Source organism: Clupea harengus, chromosome 5 (genome assembly GCF_900700415.2).
Source record: "Clupea harengus chromosome 5, Ch_v2.0.2, whole genome shotgun sequence".
Taxonomy (NCBI): domain Eukaryota; kingdom Metazoa; phylum Chordata; class Actinopteri; order Clupeiformes; family Clupeidae; genus Clupea; species Clupea harengus.
Window position 1 is genome coordinate 1,330,931 of NC_045156.1, and position 19,899 is coordinate 1,350,829.

The 19,899-nt window shown below is 45.6% G+C and overlaps 1 protein-coding gene across 2 annotated transcripts in view; it reads right to left on the bottom strand.

Moving 5' to 3' along the window:
- pdzrn3b (PDZ domain containing RING finger 3b) overlaps window positions 1-18,002 on the bottom strand; it is a 94,274-nt gene extending 76,272 nt beyond the window's left edge. Inside the window, exons 1-3 of one of the 2 annotated variants that reach the window (XM_012838632.3) lie at window positions 17,134-18,001; window positions 13,937-14,023; window positions 12,184-12,291 (exon numbers count right to left, since the gene is read on the bottom strand). In XM_012838632.3, coding sequence (XP_012694086.2) covers window positions 12,184-12,291; window positions 13,937-14,023; window positions 17,134-17,847 — 909 coding nt within the window. In that variant the 5' untranslated portion in view covers window positions 17,848-18,001. Of the gene's footprint in view, window positions 1-12,183; window positions 12,292-13,936; window positions 14,024-17,133 lie in introns of both variants that reach the window. The other variant, XM_031567243.2, reaches the window with a different exon arrangement.
- Window positions 18,003-19,899: the final 1,897 nt, after the last annotated feature.

Consider the following 19,899-nt stretch of genomic DNA (forward strand, 5'->3'; position numbering starts at 1 on the left):
GAAATAATTCCATATATCTAGCATGTAAAACTGATGACCTTGCAATTGAGAAATGATGACCACACTATCAGGGAAGGGTACCTTGATGGGTTCTTAAGCCTCCTTTTAAAGGTTCTACTCGAACTCTAACTTTAAAAGTGCCATCTCAAATTGCTAAGAGTGCTTCAGTTTAAAGTACATCATCAAGGATTTTCAGCAGAAGACTTCTGAAGACAGGAACTTTTGAAGAAAGGAGAGCAAGAGAACAGGAATGGAAAACCTATCGAGAATTTTAAAAAACTACAGAGAAACAGGCGAAGACATCAGCAGGAAAAAAATACAGAAGAGAGGTAACGTCATGAGGGGGAGAGAGAGGGAGAGCAAGGTAAAATCACAGAGAGGGAGAGAGAGAAAGAGAGAGAGAGAGAGAGAGAGAGAGAGAGAGACTGCAAACCCTTGATACTCCACAAAGGAACAGTTGTCAGGCTGCCAGCTCTGTCCGTAATCTGATGCCGGCTGCAGATGTGGGGAGGTTTATTTAACATGGCCTACCTTGTCCAACAGGGCTCATGCTAGGGCTTTGCCCCTACCAGTCTGTTCCCAGCCTGGGCAGCCCCCTGCTTCCTGCCTCCACTACCCCCCGCCCCCCACCGCCACCACCCCTGCGGTGATAAATGACCATCCCGCTGCCCGCCTCGTTTCATCTGCGATCCCCCAGCGCTTCTGAAGCGGCGCGCCCCACAGCGCCGCAGATGAGCCTATGTCTCCCGGACGCGAGCGCAGACAGGTACGGCTCTCCAAGCACGTGAACCTCCATACCACAGCTCCAGCAGGTCCCCCGCTGAACCTCACATCAAAGGAGCTCGGGTAGACCGCTCTCTCCCTCTCTCTCTCTCTCTCTCTCTGTCTCTCTCTCGTCTTTTTTTCGAACCCCCTTCCCTGCAGCCTTCGCCGTCAACAGGCCCCCTTGTAATCGCTGATGTGACATATAGTTAATCCTGGGGAAGGGTAAACAACCCTGACAGTAAATTAGAATTATTAAAACATTTGATAACGAGGTCAGCGCCGGGCGAAAGGGCTGCCAAGTCTTAATGAGAACCTGAAGAGAACCCTGCTGCTCACTCTCAGGCCTGGCTGCTGCTTTATTAGTCCACAATGGCTCATTGTCCACACGGGGATGGACAAGGAGTTAAACAGTGCTCTTGAATTACACAGCATTTTAATTTCCTGGACAATCCCTCATTTTCTATTGAATTGCTTTCTCTTTTACAGAGGCCAAAGAGAGGGGGAGAAGTGATCCTTCTGGAACTTGTAACAAACACTCACTCTAGAGGATATCCTCAAAACACATGTACGTATCAATCACACCGATTTGGGGTGAGCACGCCTGCAAAGCCTGAAGCAAAACAACAAGAAAGCCTCCGTTGAAAGAGAAAGAGCTCAAGCTGAAATGAACTCAAAAAGCGAGGGAAAGTGGACTGCGCGGTGCGGCAAGGGCCTGATGAAACGTCAACAGTGGTCGGGAGGTTAAGGCATCTTTACTGACTCTTTGACATTGACTTTGGTCTTTTGCTCTCAGGTCTCAGTTGGTGGTCTCAACCTTCTTTTCAAGCGGAGGAATTATTTTTCCACTAGCACTATCAGGTGTCATGATCAAGAGGACTTTGTTAGCACAACTCGCCTGGCTACAGATTGAAATATACAATGTGTATGTGTGTGTCTCAGAGCAGGCCAAAGAGAGGTAGAGGGGCATATCACTGACTGTATCTATAAAAACAACAGATCATTCCAAACACAGGCACAATAAGAAAATACCCTCCCTCCTAACAAACATCTTGTGTCTTCTAACAGACCGCATACCATACGGTACTTTGCTCAGAGAGAGAAAGGGAGAGAGAGAGAGAGTCGATCCATAATACAGGCACTTTTCCTCCGAATGCTGATGTCATCCCATAAATGTCAGAATTGTCAGACATTGTCCCTGATTAAGTAATGACACATGACTCAGCAAATGAAAAACAAACTCACTAAATGTTTTGTTTGGCCACATGTTCAGCCCTCTACTGAAAAGAAAGAACTTGGTTCATTATCTTATTTGATTACAAGCCAGAATGGGCCAGCCATTTCCTGGATTTAAGAAGTGACACGGCATGATGGATGGAGGGTTAGAGCCTGTGGGAGGGGCTTACATCTGTTTCTGGCTCTGTAACTAGGCCTATCTTTCGGGCGCCACTCGCTAGTTTCAACAGCCCTAGAAATGTCCCTCTCTCTCTCTCTGTGAAAGAAATAGGAAGTCTCGAATCCGACAGAGAGAGTAAATCTTGAAAGGGAACATCTTTCTCAGGGGATCAGGCAGAGGGCACAAACGGACCAGCGCCGACAAAAAACCCGGCCGCCGAACAATGTTTCTCTATTTGCACACATTAGCATCAGAAGGGAGCACAGCGGTGGCTGGTTCCACTTTGTTGGGGGTGTGAAAGGGATGCTTATTCACACAGCTCTGTGAGAAAAGCCCGGCGAGAATGGGAGCGTTAAGAACTCTAAAGCAAGGCATGTCGCGAGGATTAGCCAGGAAGAGTTGGGGGTGTAGGGGGGTTGGAGAGAAGCCCACAATGGAGACCAGGCCTGCAGCTAAAGCCCTGAGTCATCCTCACCCTTCAGCCTACCCATGTGTCCTTTGTGCTGCCCAAATGCATCCTGGGATAGCTCCTTCAGCTCAAAATGACCTAGGACTTTAGTTAGTCACTCCCCCCCTGAAGAATTGCCATTCCTAAAAATACACACAATGCTTTCACACTGAGAGTTCAAGGATGCTCCTCGGGGGAGAGGTTTGCAGATGATCTCGGCTACCGTCTGCTCGAACTGGGAAGACGTAATATACTAAACAAACACCAACAGATATTGACCATGTGTTCTCAAACTACGAAAAAACGCACGGGTGCAACTTCAATAAGTATGACCCTCGATCAGTGAATTTTGAACGTTTTTCCAGTTGTTCGGAAGGAGACCCATGAATGTGGCCTTGTGCCTTGGTCTTTATGAAAGGAAACGAGACTGCTGTATGAGAAGCCTGTGGATGGACTTTAATGCATGGTCGTGAAATGACTGTTGAAATACTGTACAATCTTCGGTTTAAATTACAGTAGGGCCATTTCAGTGAGAACATTTACAAGATTGCTGTAGCTACAACCCCGCCTCAGAAAAAAAATGTCTGTGTATTGAACTTGGGGAATATATTCATGTATCGCCATAAAACTGGACGGCATCATAAAAGATCTGGATTCCCTACTGCCATGTTCGAGGAAAATACTGCAAGTTAGCCACATGTTCTATACCGTATTCCAAATTTCTCATAAAACCTTGATCATTTTCTCTTAAAGCGCTGACACTAAAGCTGCCCACCTCCTGTCCGCTGGTGTTAGCACCATGTTTTTAGAGTGCACAATTGAGTATTCACAGCCCCAGTGTCGTAACGGATTTCACTCTATGGGGCATTTCTTAAATCGCCAGCTCTCCTGGAATGGATTTGATGTAACGCTCAGATGAAACAATCCAACACACTGTGGTTCAGACTCTTTCTTTTATCTCCCCCCCCCCCCCCCCCCCACTCTCTCTCTCTCTCTCTCTCTCTCTCTCTAGTGGTGGGCATCAATCACACTGCACTGAGGTGTGTGGGGGTTCCAGCGGCCTGGCCTCAGCCAAGACTAGCCCAGCTGTAAGCCCTCCAAAGTGGGCAGTGATTAACGCAACCAAGGGCCTGGACACATTACTGAGAGGAACCGGGAGGAAACGACGGGGCCATTACCACATGGCCAAGAGCCCGCTAATCAACCTATTAGCGTTTAATTGAAGGGAGTTAATTAGGGAGGTTGAGGCCCAGCCCCGGGAGGGGGGGGGGGGGGGGGGATCGGTGGCTGGGGGAGCCGGGGAAACTGACCGGAGGAGCAGCTGGCCGAGGCAACCTGAGACTATTGTTACTGATACGTTTACGCAGGGTCCGTGATTGATTGGTGAGACAATTAGCCGTAATTATACCTGCCTATTTTGGCCTCCTAAAACCTTTTAGGGGCCACAAATTAGCAGAATGAGTTCTATAAATAAAAAGGGAGGCACACAGCCCCTGGAGCACACGTCAGAAAAAAGCACATTTACAGTAGCGCAGACTGCACGGAAATCATCATTGCAGGGCTCCGCTCACGGTTTGTTTGTGTGTCTATGTGTCCACGTGAGGTGGGTATTAGAGGCTCTAGTCGCCGAGGCAAGAACACACCACTCATTCAGCAGCTAAAACATTCCCCCTTTTCCTTTCATTCTTTCTTTTTTTAAGGCACACAGATGTACTAGAACACAAAGCTGTCCAGTCTCTCCTGGTGAGTGCTCCTCACATCATGGCCACAAAGCTAGCCATTCTGTGGGGCCGTGTGCAGCAGCAGCAGCAGCAGCATTGCTAACCTCCTGAAGCTGATTATGGCTCCTTTAAGGGTTCCACTGGATTTAATGTCCTGTGCCAGTTGAGCTAGAGAGCACAGGAATGCAGAAGCCCCCCAGCTGGGACTACAGGACATGTAAAGTAAAGCTCTCCCTTACCCTTCCTCCCTGCCTCTCCATTTCACCCTCTCCTTTTACCTTCCTCTCTGTCTAACCCTGTGTAGCCCTTCCTACCTCCCTCCCTCTTTCCTTCTCCCTCCCTCTTTCCTTCTCTCTCCCACACTTGGTTTCTCTCTTGCTCCTTCTTTCTCACTGTTGGCCCGGCACAGTGTGTGTATCTCCTGAGGAACACAGACGGGCCGACTGCGCAGGGGCCCAAATCCAATAAAGTCCATCACAAAGGCCTGCCTTTTTGCCTCTGGGATGCCAAACAACATGTGATCCCACTCGGGGAAATAACGGACATCTCTGTTCTCCTCGAAAAGCCTGGGCTAACGCCGGACCATGTGACACATGCTCTGCTGAAGATGCCATGTGCTGTGACAACTTAATAGTGGCAGCAGAGCAGCAGGGGGTGGGGGGGAGTGTGTGAAGGGGGGCGGGGGGGTGGGGGGGTTGGCGCATTCGGAGGTGACCTGACTTTGTGGCCCTGCGTAAGCTAAGACTGGGGCCCCAGTTCTGGGATGCCAGAGTGGATCACAGATACTTGCAGAGGGCACCTATTCACACCATAATTGGTTCATTTGCTGGATTAGGTTTTAATTGGCTTGTCCAAATCAATAACACTGACAGAAAATGGGCCGCCCACTTCACAGTAAGGAGTTCTTTATCTCCACAAGCTTTTGTGCCCTTAATGAGGGGCTTCTTTTTGTGCTGAAGACCGGGGTCATTTACTTCACTTATGGGAAGTGTTCTTAATGCATCTCTTTTCATGCTCTCTGAATAGAGGCTAATAACTTTAGGCCTTTTTTTCCAGGGCAGGAGTTATGCCTGATACTCTGAGCCTGCTACGGCTCCCTGTTAAAGAGGAGATTTGTTTAGCTACAAAGGGTTAATTCCCCAGATCGGTAGCACTTGCAAGCTGAGCGCGCCAAGGAGAGCCCCTGCATAAATACCCCAGCGAGTCTCCTGCCAACGCTGAATGTATGGCCACAGACACTCACTCACTCTCACACAGTCACACACACACACACACCTCCTGGCCATAAATGGGTAGGAGAGGCAAAACACGTATGCCATTTTCTTTTGGTTTAAAGTATGCAGCTGGCATGGCCGTGCGCAGGGAGAGGGAGGAATGCTAACACCCCACAAAAGGAGAAGGGGGTCTCATCAGTGTACATACACTACTCCCCAGGCCAGACCCTCCCCCCACATATCACCCTGCCCACAGCCCAGCCACGATTTAGTGCTAGGTCTGGCAGCGAGTCGTCACTAAAATAACTCGGGGGAGGGATGGGGTGTTAAGTGGTGCATCGTGGGTAACCTCTTGGCTCCGTGGTCATGGGAAGATAAGGAGACTCTACATTTTTTCTCCCCCTCTTCTGAGAACTCCAGCCATTTGATCTCCTGAATCTTAGCGAAATCCAATACACTTCCTTTGGCCAAACAAAACTCTCCCAAAAAGCTTTGCGTTATTTGTGTTCACAACTAGACCACATTGGATTTGGCACTTGGCTTGCAAGCCCCTTGACAATAAGTCATGTCCACCCGCCACCCCTCCACACCCCTTATCCCCATCATCAAAGGATTGCTTCTACTCAACACAGGACTTATTCTCCTAGGGGACGGTGTGTGTTCTTTAAAGCAGTTGTTGTTCACCCTCTGTGACCTGGCAGTGTTTGCACAATTTTTACAAGGTGACATTTACAATGGCGGCCTATGTCTCTCTGAGTCTTTACCCGTTTTTGCACTTGAGTGGCCTTAAGACGGACCTGAGCTCCCACCGGGAGGTCACGACACACATCACTCCACAGTGACAGGGCTCATCAGAGGAACAATGTGTGGGGGAACAGTGCCACACCAAAGGTTCCTGTGTACACCTTAAAGGTTTCTGCTTCTCACATGTGTCTATGATTTAGACTACACACATGAACAAACACACTCTCAGATAGACACATACACAAACATGGGATATACCAAAAAATACACAGCCTATGAGTATTTGCACAGAAAATGATCGGCAAAGATCAATCGTGGCAAGATTTCTGTTACTCTGAATAGTTTCATGAGTAGATGATGAACTGATCTCCAAAAGGCATAAAGTTAAAGATGAAACCTTCTCCAAAAATTTTAAGCAAGATCGATGTATTATTTTTGTTTTGTTCAATTGCTTAGTGAAAAAAAAGGAAAGGCGCACCATGCAAAAGTTTGGACACCCCAAGAGATTTGAGCGCTCAGATAACTTTGACCAAGGCCTCAGACATTAATTAATTAGCTTGCAAGAGCTATGGCTTGTTCACAGTCATCATTAGGAAAGGCCAGGTGATGCAAATGTCAAAGCTTTATAAATACTCTGACTCCCCAACCCTTGACCCAACAATCTTCAGCCGTGGGATCCTCTAAGTAGAGCGTAGCACTCTGAAAATAATTCATGTCCACAAAGCAGGCTATAAGATCGCAAAGCGTTTTCAGGTAGCCGTTTCCTCAGTTTGTAATGTAATTAAGAAATTGCAGTCAACAGGAACGGTGGAGGTCAAGTTGAGGTCTGGAAGACCAAGAAAACTTTCAGAGAGAACTGCTCATAGGACTGCTAGAAAGGGCAAATCAAAACCCTTGTTTGACTGCAAAAGACCTTCAGGAAGATTTAGCAGACTCTGGAGTGGTGGTGAACTGTTCTACTGTGCAGCGACACCTGCACAAATATAACCTTCATAGAAGAGTCATCATAAAAAAAACCCTGAAAGAATTCAATGAAATGCCAGCAGATTCTGAAAGCAAACATCATACCATCTGTAAAAAAGCTGAAGATAAAAAGAGGATGGCTTCTTCAACGGGATGATCGTAAATACCTCAAAATCCACAATGGACTACCTCAAGAGGCACAAGCTGAAGGTTTTGCCATGACCTTCGCAGTCTCCTGACTCAAACTTCATCGAAAATGACCCAACTATCTAATAGAACTAAAGGAAGGAAGAATGGGTGAAAATCACTAGAAAAACTACTGACCATGCAGGGTGGCCACATTTTTGCTGTGGGTCCTTTTTCTTTTTTGCTCATTTTCAATTTGAAAATGGAAAAAAAAACTTATCTTAACATTAAATAAATGCATCATCTTTAAATTCATGCCTTTTGAAAATCAGGTCATGTTTTACTCGCTGAGCTATTCAGAGTAACAGACATTTTTGACCAGGGGTGCCCAATTTTTTGCATGCCACTGTATGCATTTCAACATTTAGGTAATCAAACTGTGACCATATTTCTACCTGTTGATGTAATCTAAAAATCATTCACATTTTAAACACATCCTATAGTCTCCAGATCTTCTGTCTGCTGATAAAACAGTGTGAGAGAGTGGGAAAAAAAAAAAAAAAAAACAGCTTTTAAGATAAGGGCCTAACGCAGACATGCTCTTTCCAAAGCGCTGACTTTTCAGTATAATCCAATCAAACAGACTTCTGAAATCGTTTTCTCACAAACACGGTGGCTTTAGTGCTCTCTCGGTGTGTGGAGAGGAAGTGAAAGCAAATACAGCTTCAGGTCTCCTTCTCCCACCCCACCCCCCTCAAGGAGAAAATGTCTACCCTGGACAAGGAGCCATTCATGCACTGATTCCAGCCCAGTGAAACAAGGCTAGCCAGCATCACAGAACCACCACTCAAACATCGCTTTGGACAGCCTCGGGACCTGTGCAACGAGTGTTGCTTGCGTGCGCGTAACCTTTCTGCGGCTAACGCTGTTCGAAAAAGAAGAAGAGAAAGAAGTCTTTGAACTGCTGTGCTGTCACTTTGCTGAGAAGTGGTCTCGGGCGCTTACGCGAAGCAGTAGCCTATTCTTCTCTTCCGCTCTCCCTCTCTCTTTCTGCCCTGGCTCTATTCTCTGGCTTTATGTAAGCCCATTCATATGGGCCAAAGTGATCCCTAAAGCAAGGCGCACGGACTGAACCGTGAATGGCGGCTCCCATAATCTGATTTTATTTTTATCAAACGGCGCCTGAGATGATGCAGCTGTTGTGCACAACTGTAGCACGGCCTGCACGCTCACACACTGTTGCCGAGGAGACGCGAAGCAGAGAGAAATCTACCCAAGCTCAAAGCTGAATTCAAAACACATTTATAGGAGAGAATTTGATCCATCTGGCTGAGGAATTTCCACTACCTCTGTAATACTTGACAAAAAAGAGACACAGACAAAATTGTGCCGTGAATTTTTGAATGGCGACACGATCAAGCTATTAAAATTGTGAAACTGACTAAATCCCCCCACCCCAACAAATTCCTGAGCGAAAACCTATGGAAAAACAAAGCCGGGACATATTTCTCTAGCTTATATGTTTGCACTGCTGACAAAAACACACACACACACACACACACACACACACACACCCACACACACACAGAGACATGGGAAGATAGACGTAAAACAGGCCTTAGTGGCCATGTCACTCAAAACATGCATCTCCATAGCACACACAGAGCACAAGCACAGACAAGCACAGTCCCATCAACAAGCTGCCGGAAACTACTTTAAAGAAACGTCCTAAAAGAGATTTATGGGCAAAAAGATCCCTCCCGGTGTGACTCAGAAAGAGAGAGACGCAGAGCAGGGCTACGTACAGATACTTTTCCCCAAAAACAACTCTGGGAGAAAAAAAAAGTGCTGACGGAGAGGCAGACGGAAGAGTGCGCTAGGTCCTGGAGGATTCCGGTGGCACAGATTTCAGAAATGCACACTCCAGCTGTGCAGCTCTCCCTCTCTCTGCGTGGCAGGGGGTGGGGGGGGGGAGGAGGAGGAAGATAAAGCTAGGAGCTGTTGGTTTACCTACATGCCGCTGAGACTCTGCGGAACTGCCGGTAGCTCCCCTCTGTGCTCGTTCCATTCTCGACCCCCCCCCCCCCCCCCCCGAACACCTCCCCCCCACAAACCACTTGATTAAATTTCCACACAAAATCATTTCTCAAGCCTGGTAATTAGACTGTGTATGCTACCACCCAGGGTGCCGTCACTGAGTGCAACACGCTCTTAACTCGACGCACTCGATTCTTCACTCTTGTCAACACGCCCCGCAATGTAAACCAACACCTCTGCCATCATCACGCAACCAGCTCCAACCATAATTACATCTTAACATAAAATGCAGTGCTGTTTCACGTCTTACCTTTGGGGGAAGCTTAAAGGGGAAATCTACACTACTATGCCTGCCAGTATCTCATAGTCAGATCTGCCTCCCAGGCACTTAGTGCAATGTTTCAGGATGATTTGGACTTTCCAGCTGATTATTATTATTATATCAGTATTATTTGCCATTCTTTCGGGTGCTATACATCGTCGGTGGTGTACATTGGTGATAACTTTTCTTAACTAATGCAAGAAGTGAATGGAAAAAAACCCAAACAGTAGCCCTTTTTACACTTTTTACTAATCCTGCTATACTGACGTTAAGAAGACCCCTCATTCGTCCGCCTTTGCTTGTTTACCATGAACCAACCAGAGGCGACATAATGCTGCCCCAGTGTGTGCTTTTAGATAGCATCCAGCTTTCTGAAATCAGAGGCGTGACGTTTAACATAGCTTTGACCTATAATGCCACGTTCATGACCGCTCAGAATTTCCCACTCGGAAAACTACACTAGAACACCACTTGTTTAAGTTATAGTTGGAGCTCTGAGGAAAAACAAATACCCCGGCTTCAATGAAGCGCGTTGGCAATTTTAATCAATTTGACATTGTTTTCAATATGGTGAAGAACCTAACAAAGCCTAACAGAAACCTTGACTATATCAAAGGTTTAAAACCTTTTTCAAGGCGTGAGAAGATGCAAAAGACGCAAATAAAGTATGTCAAAATGACCAAGAAAAAGTTGTACATAATTATTGATACCCAGCAGATAGAAGGAAAATCCACTGATGAGTCATCTCCACATTATTTTGTGTACATTTATCACGAATGCTTTAAAGTAGGAGCTGGGAAATATCATGTTGGATGTTCCCAATTCCGATTGTATCGAAAGCACCATAACATACGCTTTGGAAAAAAACTAGTCTACTGTTCACTTTCAAAAACAGTGACAGGCAAACGTAGTGTTGCTGGGCTCTTGCAAGCTGTGCACATTAATAGCATGTTCAGACTCAAGCAAAGTTGGTGTCCGTCATGTACAACATGCTCATGCTTATCATGTTGGATTTGGGAGTTCTGACAACACAGTAGCCTTGCTTCACTTTGGTTAGCCGTTAGGCTGCGCCACATGCCGGCTCTCCCTTTGACACAGATGTCGTTCCGGCTCTGGGACCATCTCGGCCGCTGGCTCAGAGGCAGAACAACAATGATCCCATTCGGTGTTCGTACCTTTTATACCAAACGGTGAGGCAGACTAAAGGCACAACATTCCCACCTTGAAAAAGCCCCAGTGTAACTCTGATCCCAACCCTACTACAACAAGATATATCTCTCCTTAAAGGCTACTAAACAACAGCCACCTTCTCAAATAACCTATTGCAGTGCTGCTGCCCCCCACCCCCCCATACTCTCCCCGCAGCACGTGAGCTAATCTGGAGCTGAGCACACCACACCAGCCAGGCCACTCAGCGGGGGCCCAGCTCTCCACAAGTCGCCCGGCGCCAAATGAATGGGCTGTCGGTTTTGGCAGCTCAATCTGCCCATTGTCAGGGCAGGCTTGTGATATATCTGACTGAACAGCGGGGCTTTCAACCACTTGTTACGGCTGCTTGGTGGAGCTGCTGTGTAAAGAGTCGGTGCTCTTTTTCTGGCTTCTCGAATGTCGTCTTTTACGATTATGCACTGACCGCACCTATACCTACAGTATAGCATGCTGGATGTGTAGACTCTATGGATTAAAGTATAGATTTACACACGGAAAGTCTGGCCAGACAGATGTCACCTAAAATTCATAAACCTGTTCGCAACCATACAAGTTTCCAATCGCCTCAATGGCCATCCCATGCACTGGAGCAGAGTTGAGTGAAAATATTTAGATTACCTTACTTAAACCATTATGGAGCGTGGGACCACCAACTTATGGCATTTAATAACACATATATCATGCGCGATGTCTGTAATCAATTAAACCATTGTGGACTTTTCCACTTCGCACAACTATAAAGGCGACCTTTGTGAAGTTGCCTTCCAAGGCACCTACTCAAGCTGAACTCGAGAAACATATGGCCTTTTCACAGTGTGATTTTGTCTGAAGGCACAGGAGGGTTGCCCAACAGAGTGCCTGTCGGTGGAGATTTGTCAGCGGGTTTGGTGGCTACAGGCACTCGTCCACATGGAGACAAGGAGCGCTGTTCTCCAAGCTGCTAAAATGTCATTTTTTTTTTTATGTCAACCTGACCAAACGAATTATAGTGCCTTCATCAAGCTCAAACCAAGGAAGTAACGTGAGGACATTTGCAATGACCATGATCTCACCTCGATGTGAGGCTGAAGACAGTGAAACTAGAAACAACCGAACCCTGAGAATCAAATGGCTCCTGAACTGCTCCAATTGCTTGTACATTTAGTGTTTTCTGTTTTCTTCTCAACAAACATTGAGCAGAGATGCAAATTATGCGCAGTAATTCTGTTTCCAGTTTGGCACAGTAATAAAAATTCATGTACCTCCATAATGCGGTCGTGGATCTGAAGTCCTCCGTCTTTGTCTGCTGGTCCATTCTCGATTATCTTGGACACAAAGATGCCTTCATTTGATGTCGCAGTCTCATTTTCCTGAAAATGAGCAGCTCGTTAACAGCAGGCTTTACACATGTTTTATTCTGCCGCTAATAAAGAGCAAAATACAGTACGTTTAACTATGCATGAACTGTATTAACAATTTTATGAGTGAAAGGAAAGGAATGCAACATGAAAGCAAAAGCAAACCATGACAAAGTTTCATATGCAACTAATAAAAAAAAAAAAAACCTCTATAACCTAGTTTAAAAGAAAGACCTGAGGGCTTTATGCAAACAACGTAACCTTTTCACCCAATCATTGTCAGGGGTATCCTGTGGCGCATCCAGACCACCTCAGGTAGCAATCAGCCTCAGCAGCACACACACATTCGCTGCCGGCCTCCCAAATGCCAGAACGGCTGGCAGGGCAAGACAGGTGTACATTAAAGAGGGTTTAATGAGGAGCTACGCGCTTCCTCCCTTGCCAGCATGTTGGGCCAGCTGAAACTCTTCCCAGACAACATCAACAGTGACACTGACCCCTTAGGAAGGGCCAAACATTTCACTGGCCCGGTCACGCCGTGCCTGAAAAGACCTGCAGGAACTTGTTGGCACGGCACAGGCCTGACCTTAACATTGTCAGGGAAAGGCCAAAGTCAACCGGCGGCAGAAGCAGCAGCAGCAGCAGCCGCATGTCCGTGGTCCGCGTCTGAGTATTTCAAACCTCCACAATTTCCCGACTTAGTTTTGCGACACTGTGTTCAAATTTTAGGGAATCATTGAGAAACCACCAAAGTCAAGCTGTGAATGCTTTAATTAATTGGCTTGGGTGTGCTTCCTCTGTTTTTTTTTTCGTTTCCTGCCTTGCTTCAGAACAGTTGTTTGTAGCATCAGGATGCAGGTGTACATCGGGAATTAAAGACGCATGTCCCCTAAGCGGCATATTCAGTTTCAATCCTCAGTGCTCCTGACTGCACCAAACTGGACAGTGGTGTCATTAGCCAGCACTTGCAGCACAAGTCACGAAACGTGAACATAATTTGTCAACCACAGCAGAGGTTTTTTCTCCAGCTGGAGTGTAGCCACATCAGGCTATAGGGAGCCTTCATTGCCAATAAAACCAGCCAAATTCTCCCACTGCTCGCTGCCAGGTTTCATGCAAAGGCGGGAAGTAACTGGAAAGATCGGGCGATTTGCATGGTCAAGAAGGAGTATAAAAATCTGCCTTGATTTTGTGGTGATTTTTTACAGCTTCCTGCAGTCCTGGTTTCAATGCAATAATCCATGCCGCCGCAGTAAAGTGCGTCACTGATGCTATTTAAAATAAACCGCAGAGAAACAGTCCTTGTTGTGTTCGGTGCATATACTCCTAGGAAGACAGATACTGTACATGGCACCTCCGAGGAGTCAGAGGAGTACGGAGGTCAAGTCTGCGTGAACTCCACACATGACTCATCACCACTGACCATGCCGTTCTTTCCAATCGTGATCCACTAAAAATGGCATCCCTGACACTGGGACTTTGAGCAACAGAGAGACCAAAAAAGGGATTAGCAGAGTCAGTGAGTGGAACGAGCTCCTTTTCAAATCAACCCGATGCGAGGCAGAATGGGGAATTGTGGTTGCAGTTATAATCCCGACTTTAACACCAATAAAAAGTAATTAGGTTTTCATGTAAAACAGACATAGCATGAACCTACCACACATGGCCTTCCTCCTACGATGTTGAACCCAAGCGATCCAGACTCCCGATGAAGCACCATTGTGACACTTTTGGATTCTCCACCCTAGTGTAAAAAAAAACATGGAAATGGAAAATGTTTTCAAGATTTACCGTTTCCACTTGTTATTAGTCTTCTAAAAAAAAAAAATCAGTTCCACTTCAATTAGAAAAGAAATAACTGTCTGTATGGTAATCATGTGATGTGAGTCAAATATATGGTGACAGTGGTGGCAAACATCTTTAAACAAAAGTGAATAGGCAAGGCGAGGTGTAGAATTCAGCAAACCCATACCAACTGGCATGGCTGACAGATGAACAAAGAAGCACCTGTTCACAAAGCCACACACTTGACATTCTGCCCAGCCAATCTACACGATTCTTTACGGCTTAAGTGGCCTTCAGCCAAAGAGCTGTCGAGTGACCAGTAGCTTCAAGGGTTAAGGCGCTGTACCTCCTTGGCAATGTGTATTAATACACCCACAGTAAAAACCTCTCTCTCAACACTAGGATGAGAGCAGAGGCGGTTGGCTTCTAACAGTCAGCTCCTAATGCAGGCAACATAATTTCAGCCGGCATGTTAGCTCGAGCTATAGAATGCAGCGACTATATTTAAGACAGACACTTACGGCATGTACAGTGTCCTATCAACCATTCAGACTGAGGGGACAGAGGACACGTCCACCGCAGGGGAATGCACTCTATGGCACAGTCATGAGGACATGCCCTCATGCCGCCATGAATGAGACTGTACAGGGCTTTTGACACCACTTAACCAGAGAGTCGACAATCTCCTGTGGACACATTCATGGTCCCTGGAAGCAGCTATTGCTGGTCTTGATTGAACTTACATGACTGTTCATATTAAAACACCAAAAAGCACAAGCTGACACTGAGAGGACAGTAAACAGCCCGTTGGTTAAAGAAACAGAGAGAGTCACGGCGTGTTTGGAGCAAACAACTTGGGGTTAAGTAGCGGCCAACTCTGTTTGGACGGGCTGAGTAAACAGGGAGAGCAGGAGAAAGCAGATGAGCTTGATCCCCAGCCATGCCAATACACTTGCCTATCAGCAAGGCGACCATCCACCCAGCCTGCTCACCGGGGGTCATGGGGCTGATCACCTGAGTGATGGACCATGTGATGGGAGAAACGAGAGCGAGCGCACGGCCTGGGAGCCCCCGACCCAGACGCACTGGGGCAGGCATCCAAGAGCCAGACGGTTCCACCCCCACCCTCCACCCACTCCAGACTCCACTGCGAATGGTCAGGAGAGGTTACCTGTCAGAAGCTGTACTCACCAGTGTCACAGGCCCATTTGTGTTGGCAGTGGCCTGCGGAGCAAACATGCCAGGCTGAATATGAGCAAACGGATGAAACGCCAGCGGACCAAAGGGCACGTGACCAGGGCCTGGCAGTGGGACGAGGTCACAATCTGGCTTCAGTAGCAAGGCAGGGGCAGCCTTCTCACTCCCAACTAATTCCACTTGTGTCATTCCGCTTCAGTGGCGCTAGTATGTGCACCATACTTCCCTGCCTATCAATCCTCTTCATTCTGCTTGACTTCACCCATAGAAAAAGGGGATAATTCTTTTACCTAACCATTTAAACACTGAAATAATATTTGTTTTGGACCACTCGTCATTTCCCTTTAGTCAATGAGAATGGAGATATGTCTTGCTTATAAAAAAATGTTTTTCTTGGATAATGGCTTGGACGCTGAGCCACATTCTCATCTGCGTCACCCATACTTTCAACATAATCACTGCGCTGTTTATGTCTGACAGGGAATCATTGTATAATGAACATGGACATGAATCAAAATAGGCTTTAAAAGACTGTGAGGAATGAGTAGGGCTGTGATGGAAAGTAATGCTCGCTGAAGCCCTCTTAACAAACGACGGCACACTAGTCTGATGTTAAAAGTAGAGCACCATACAAATCTACTGACACTCAGTTTACTGCCTAACAACAGCAGGTATTTATTTGACTTTACACCAGAGTCTGCCGATGCAAATCGCAGCCACAGGACATGAAAGCGTGCAAGAATGACGAACTGTACGATACTACATTACTTCATTTATGGGACCTGCAGTGAATTGAAGAAATCACACTGCAGGCATGAAGCAGGCCAGTCTCTATGCTTAGCAAGGCACATAGAAGGGCCCATCATTAAGCCACAGTCTCAGGTAGACTGTGAGTGTCACTGTGTTAAAAGACTGACAGTTCAGGCTGCTCGGTTTATCAGACATGCAGTCAAAAGTACAAGAGGGGAAAAAAACACATTCAGTAGCTGCTAGTGATCCAATTTTCATCAGCAGGCACTGTAGATGACTTTACAAAATAAGGATTGTCACAAAGGAAAATGTAATACAAAAAATACCTATAATAAAATAAGGCTGTACGGAAATGTAGAATGTGCTCTATAATAGTCAGTGTAGTTTAGATACAGTCTGATTTCAATATTTTATTCATACATAATCTTCATCTGATATAGAGGACTTAAAGTGAAGCCTAATTGGGATACTGAATATATGCAGTGTTGTGATACAAAAATGTTTCCATTAATACCGACATCACGATCTTTCCATAAACACCACGATATACGATACATGGCATTTGTGGTATTAGCCCACTTCGTGAAGTGGCTTCTGTAGAAATATCTGAAGTGACGCCAATTTGGAATACACTGTCATGCCTTGTTGATGTTATTGTTATAAATGAGATGCACTGAAACAAATCTAGAATCTTTTGTGGAGAGTGGAGACGCCAACTTCTGAAGCTCAAGAGTGGGTTTGGGTTTTGGGTCTCGGTGTGTACCAAGGAGCCGTAAACACTTCACCCCTCCCCCTTGAAATTGCCAGCTGGCTAAAACTGCAGCTGACAGACATGTCTCAGGACAGGACGAGAGGTAGAAAAAAAAGTTCCTCCTGACCACCCTTCATACTCCTCTTCTCCCCACGAGATTAAAAACGATTTATTATCTCTGAATACACGCAAAAATCACCTGAATATTTCTGTCCACAGCTCAGGAAAACAGAAAGTGTCAACCACAAACAAGTTAGATAGCCTTCTTGACATTAAAACGACGCGCTCTGAAGTCAAAACGACAGTAAACATCCAGTCTCAGTACTTACTCCAACAGTTACATCACTGTTGTCTATATTAAACCGTCTCACCTTGCATGGTGGAGCCAGGGTCTTGCTGAGCGAGTCAATCCTTGCACTGTACTCAGTAAATTTCTTTTGGTATTTCAGCGCTGTCATTTGTAGCTCGTTGTGGACGGCAGAGAGTTGAGCGAGAAGTGACTTCTCCCGTTTGTTCGACTTCAGAGACTGCTTTTTAAACTCCTTGTCGAGGCTGACCACTTTTCCATGCAACGCGCTATTATGCGCTTTCAGGGCTTTCAAACAGCAATGGTTGTTGAGTTTTTGCTCTCTGTGGGTGAGCATCAAACCACATCCATTTTCGCATATCCCAACTGCTCTGTAGTCACACGTTTCGCGCATATGGGCATCCATATCCTTCAGGTTCAGCACCTCGTTGCATCCCTTGTTTCTGCATTTAGCCGGAGAGTAGTCACACATCTCGGCATGTTCCGCAAGATGCTGCAGCTTCACCACTTTCTCACAGCCTCTCCCATGATTGTCACACTTTATGTCCAACTTCAGAATCAGGTTTTTCAGGGGAAGGACGTGGTTCAACTCTTTAGTGGAGATCCTTTGGCACTTGACTGGGCAGCTGCTTTGCTGAACGACCCACGGCAGCACACAGCCAGCGCAAAAGACGTGACCACACGGGGTTGTGAGCGGATCTTCCAAAACTTTATTACACAAGTTGCATTTGAAGTCTGGGTCCACAGCCCCTTTAAAACGATCCAGCTCAAATCCCATGTTTTAAAAACAGTCCAAAAGAGCGCAGGGAGTCCCACGGATCAAAGTAGGAGCAATGGATGCTTTGAGTTTGTCATTTGAAGAACACAGACCCACTGAGTACGACCTCTCCTTACTGACTAAACTAATTGCTTGAGACTTCGCAGGAAAAAGAACGGTGGAATGCTCTACCGTAACTGACCTAAGAGTTGCGCATAGGTTTGGATACAGTTTATTGTCCTGAGCAGACACAACTTCGCCTGTTTCTTGATCAAACTTCAGTTGTTGTTCTTATTGGTATTTATAAGTTTTTGTCTTTTTAATATATCTTATAAACTATCCTTAACGTCTTTATTTATTTATTTAATACAACTATATCTGCTTATACTATACTATACACTACTATATTTTTTGTACTTTGTACATTTTTTATGCTTATTTGTAGTTTAAAGTTGCTATTTCCTCATGGCAGCCCCACTGAAACCTTGTGAAGCAGCAACCACCTTTCAGCCCCTCTGTAAACTCTCTTGTGAAAGCAAATAAGTCAAGAAATAGTAGATGACATTGTTATTTTGCTTTGAAACAGAACTACGCCTGCAGACACTCTGTGGATAGACGGGGGGAGAGGTTGTGAAGAAAGAAAATCTTGGCAGGCAAGTGCTCGGTATATGACAACTCCAATAGACATATACTGCTATACAGTGTACCCTTAGTGAACCAGAACAGCTATCTTCCTTATAGAAGCAGCCAGGTTCTTGAGAATGAGCCAGGAAATAGTTCTGGTGAAAAGAAAAGAAAAAAGTTCTGATTTGTGTTTTTTAGAAAAGGAATCGGCTCAAAAGTATTCGGTGCATTTTCAGATTGCATATTTCTGTTCAGCTCTGGCACGCTAATGCAATATGATTTACTGCACAATCACTACACCCTCCTACACACGTGCATGAGAGAAAGAGCGTTTGCATTGAAAGAGTATGTGTAGTTATTCGCATATTCATGTCTGTTGATGCCCATGTGTGTGTTACGGGTGTATGTATGCATGCATTTTTTCCATGTTATGTGGTTGTGGAAACCTGCATTTAAAACGCACTTCTGTTTAGGGTAGGTATTTTATACCTCAGCAGGAAGTGCACGGTCATGAAGAGAAATTTGAATTGTAAATGATGAAAGGCCACCTCACAGGCCACGGGCAGTTGTGTTCAGTAGGGGGGAAAAGAACAGCCACCGTTTGAGCAGCTTAACTATCCTTTGTGAAGTAGAGTCCATCTTTGTTCAAAACTCATACTCAATTGCAGATGGCAAACACACTTCTTAAGGCTGTCTGCGCTCGGGGAAATCAAATTACATGTGATGCTATGCTACAGAAATTCAATCCACATGTGGACTGTGTGAGAGTAAAGGCAAGGATTCATCAATGATGAGAGGGAGAGAGAGTGAAAGAGAGAATGAGAGAATGAGGGAGAGAGAGGGTTTATTTTAAGTAGGTAGATATATACAAGAGGAACTATTTTTGGTTGAAGAATGAAAAGGTATTCTTTTTTTGAGTTAAGGAAAGTTCTTTTAACACAACAGTCCAAAATAGGGTATGAATTACACAAGGTGCATTTGCCATGTAAATAGGAAAATGTCATACAATAGGCTACATCGATCCAGTCATTACCCATTTGTCATTTTGTAGCAGCATTACATGTCATTTTGTCATGAGTAATTTTTCCACAATCAATTACCTCATAATCGATGATTATCAATGATCAATGATGATTGATTATATAAGTGTCCCTTTATGTCACTGATGCGAGTAAAGCGAGTATTCACCCATAGACACGCACAATAATTATGATCTAAAGCCACAATGAGACAGAGCCCTATGTTCTAAGGATTGTTTGTGTAAGCATAATCAGTTAGCCACAAGGGAAACCAGACATTGTTCTATTCACGGCTCCAAAACAAAGGCAAAAGTTCCATCCAGTGATAAGAGTTAATCCACACACTTGACAGCAGACTCTGTGGAAGATCTGGACAGACTCTGAAGATCAAGCGAAATGTCTTTTAGCCCCGTTCGCTGCCCTTAGTCTC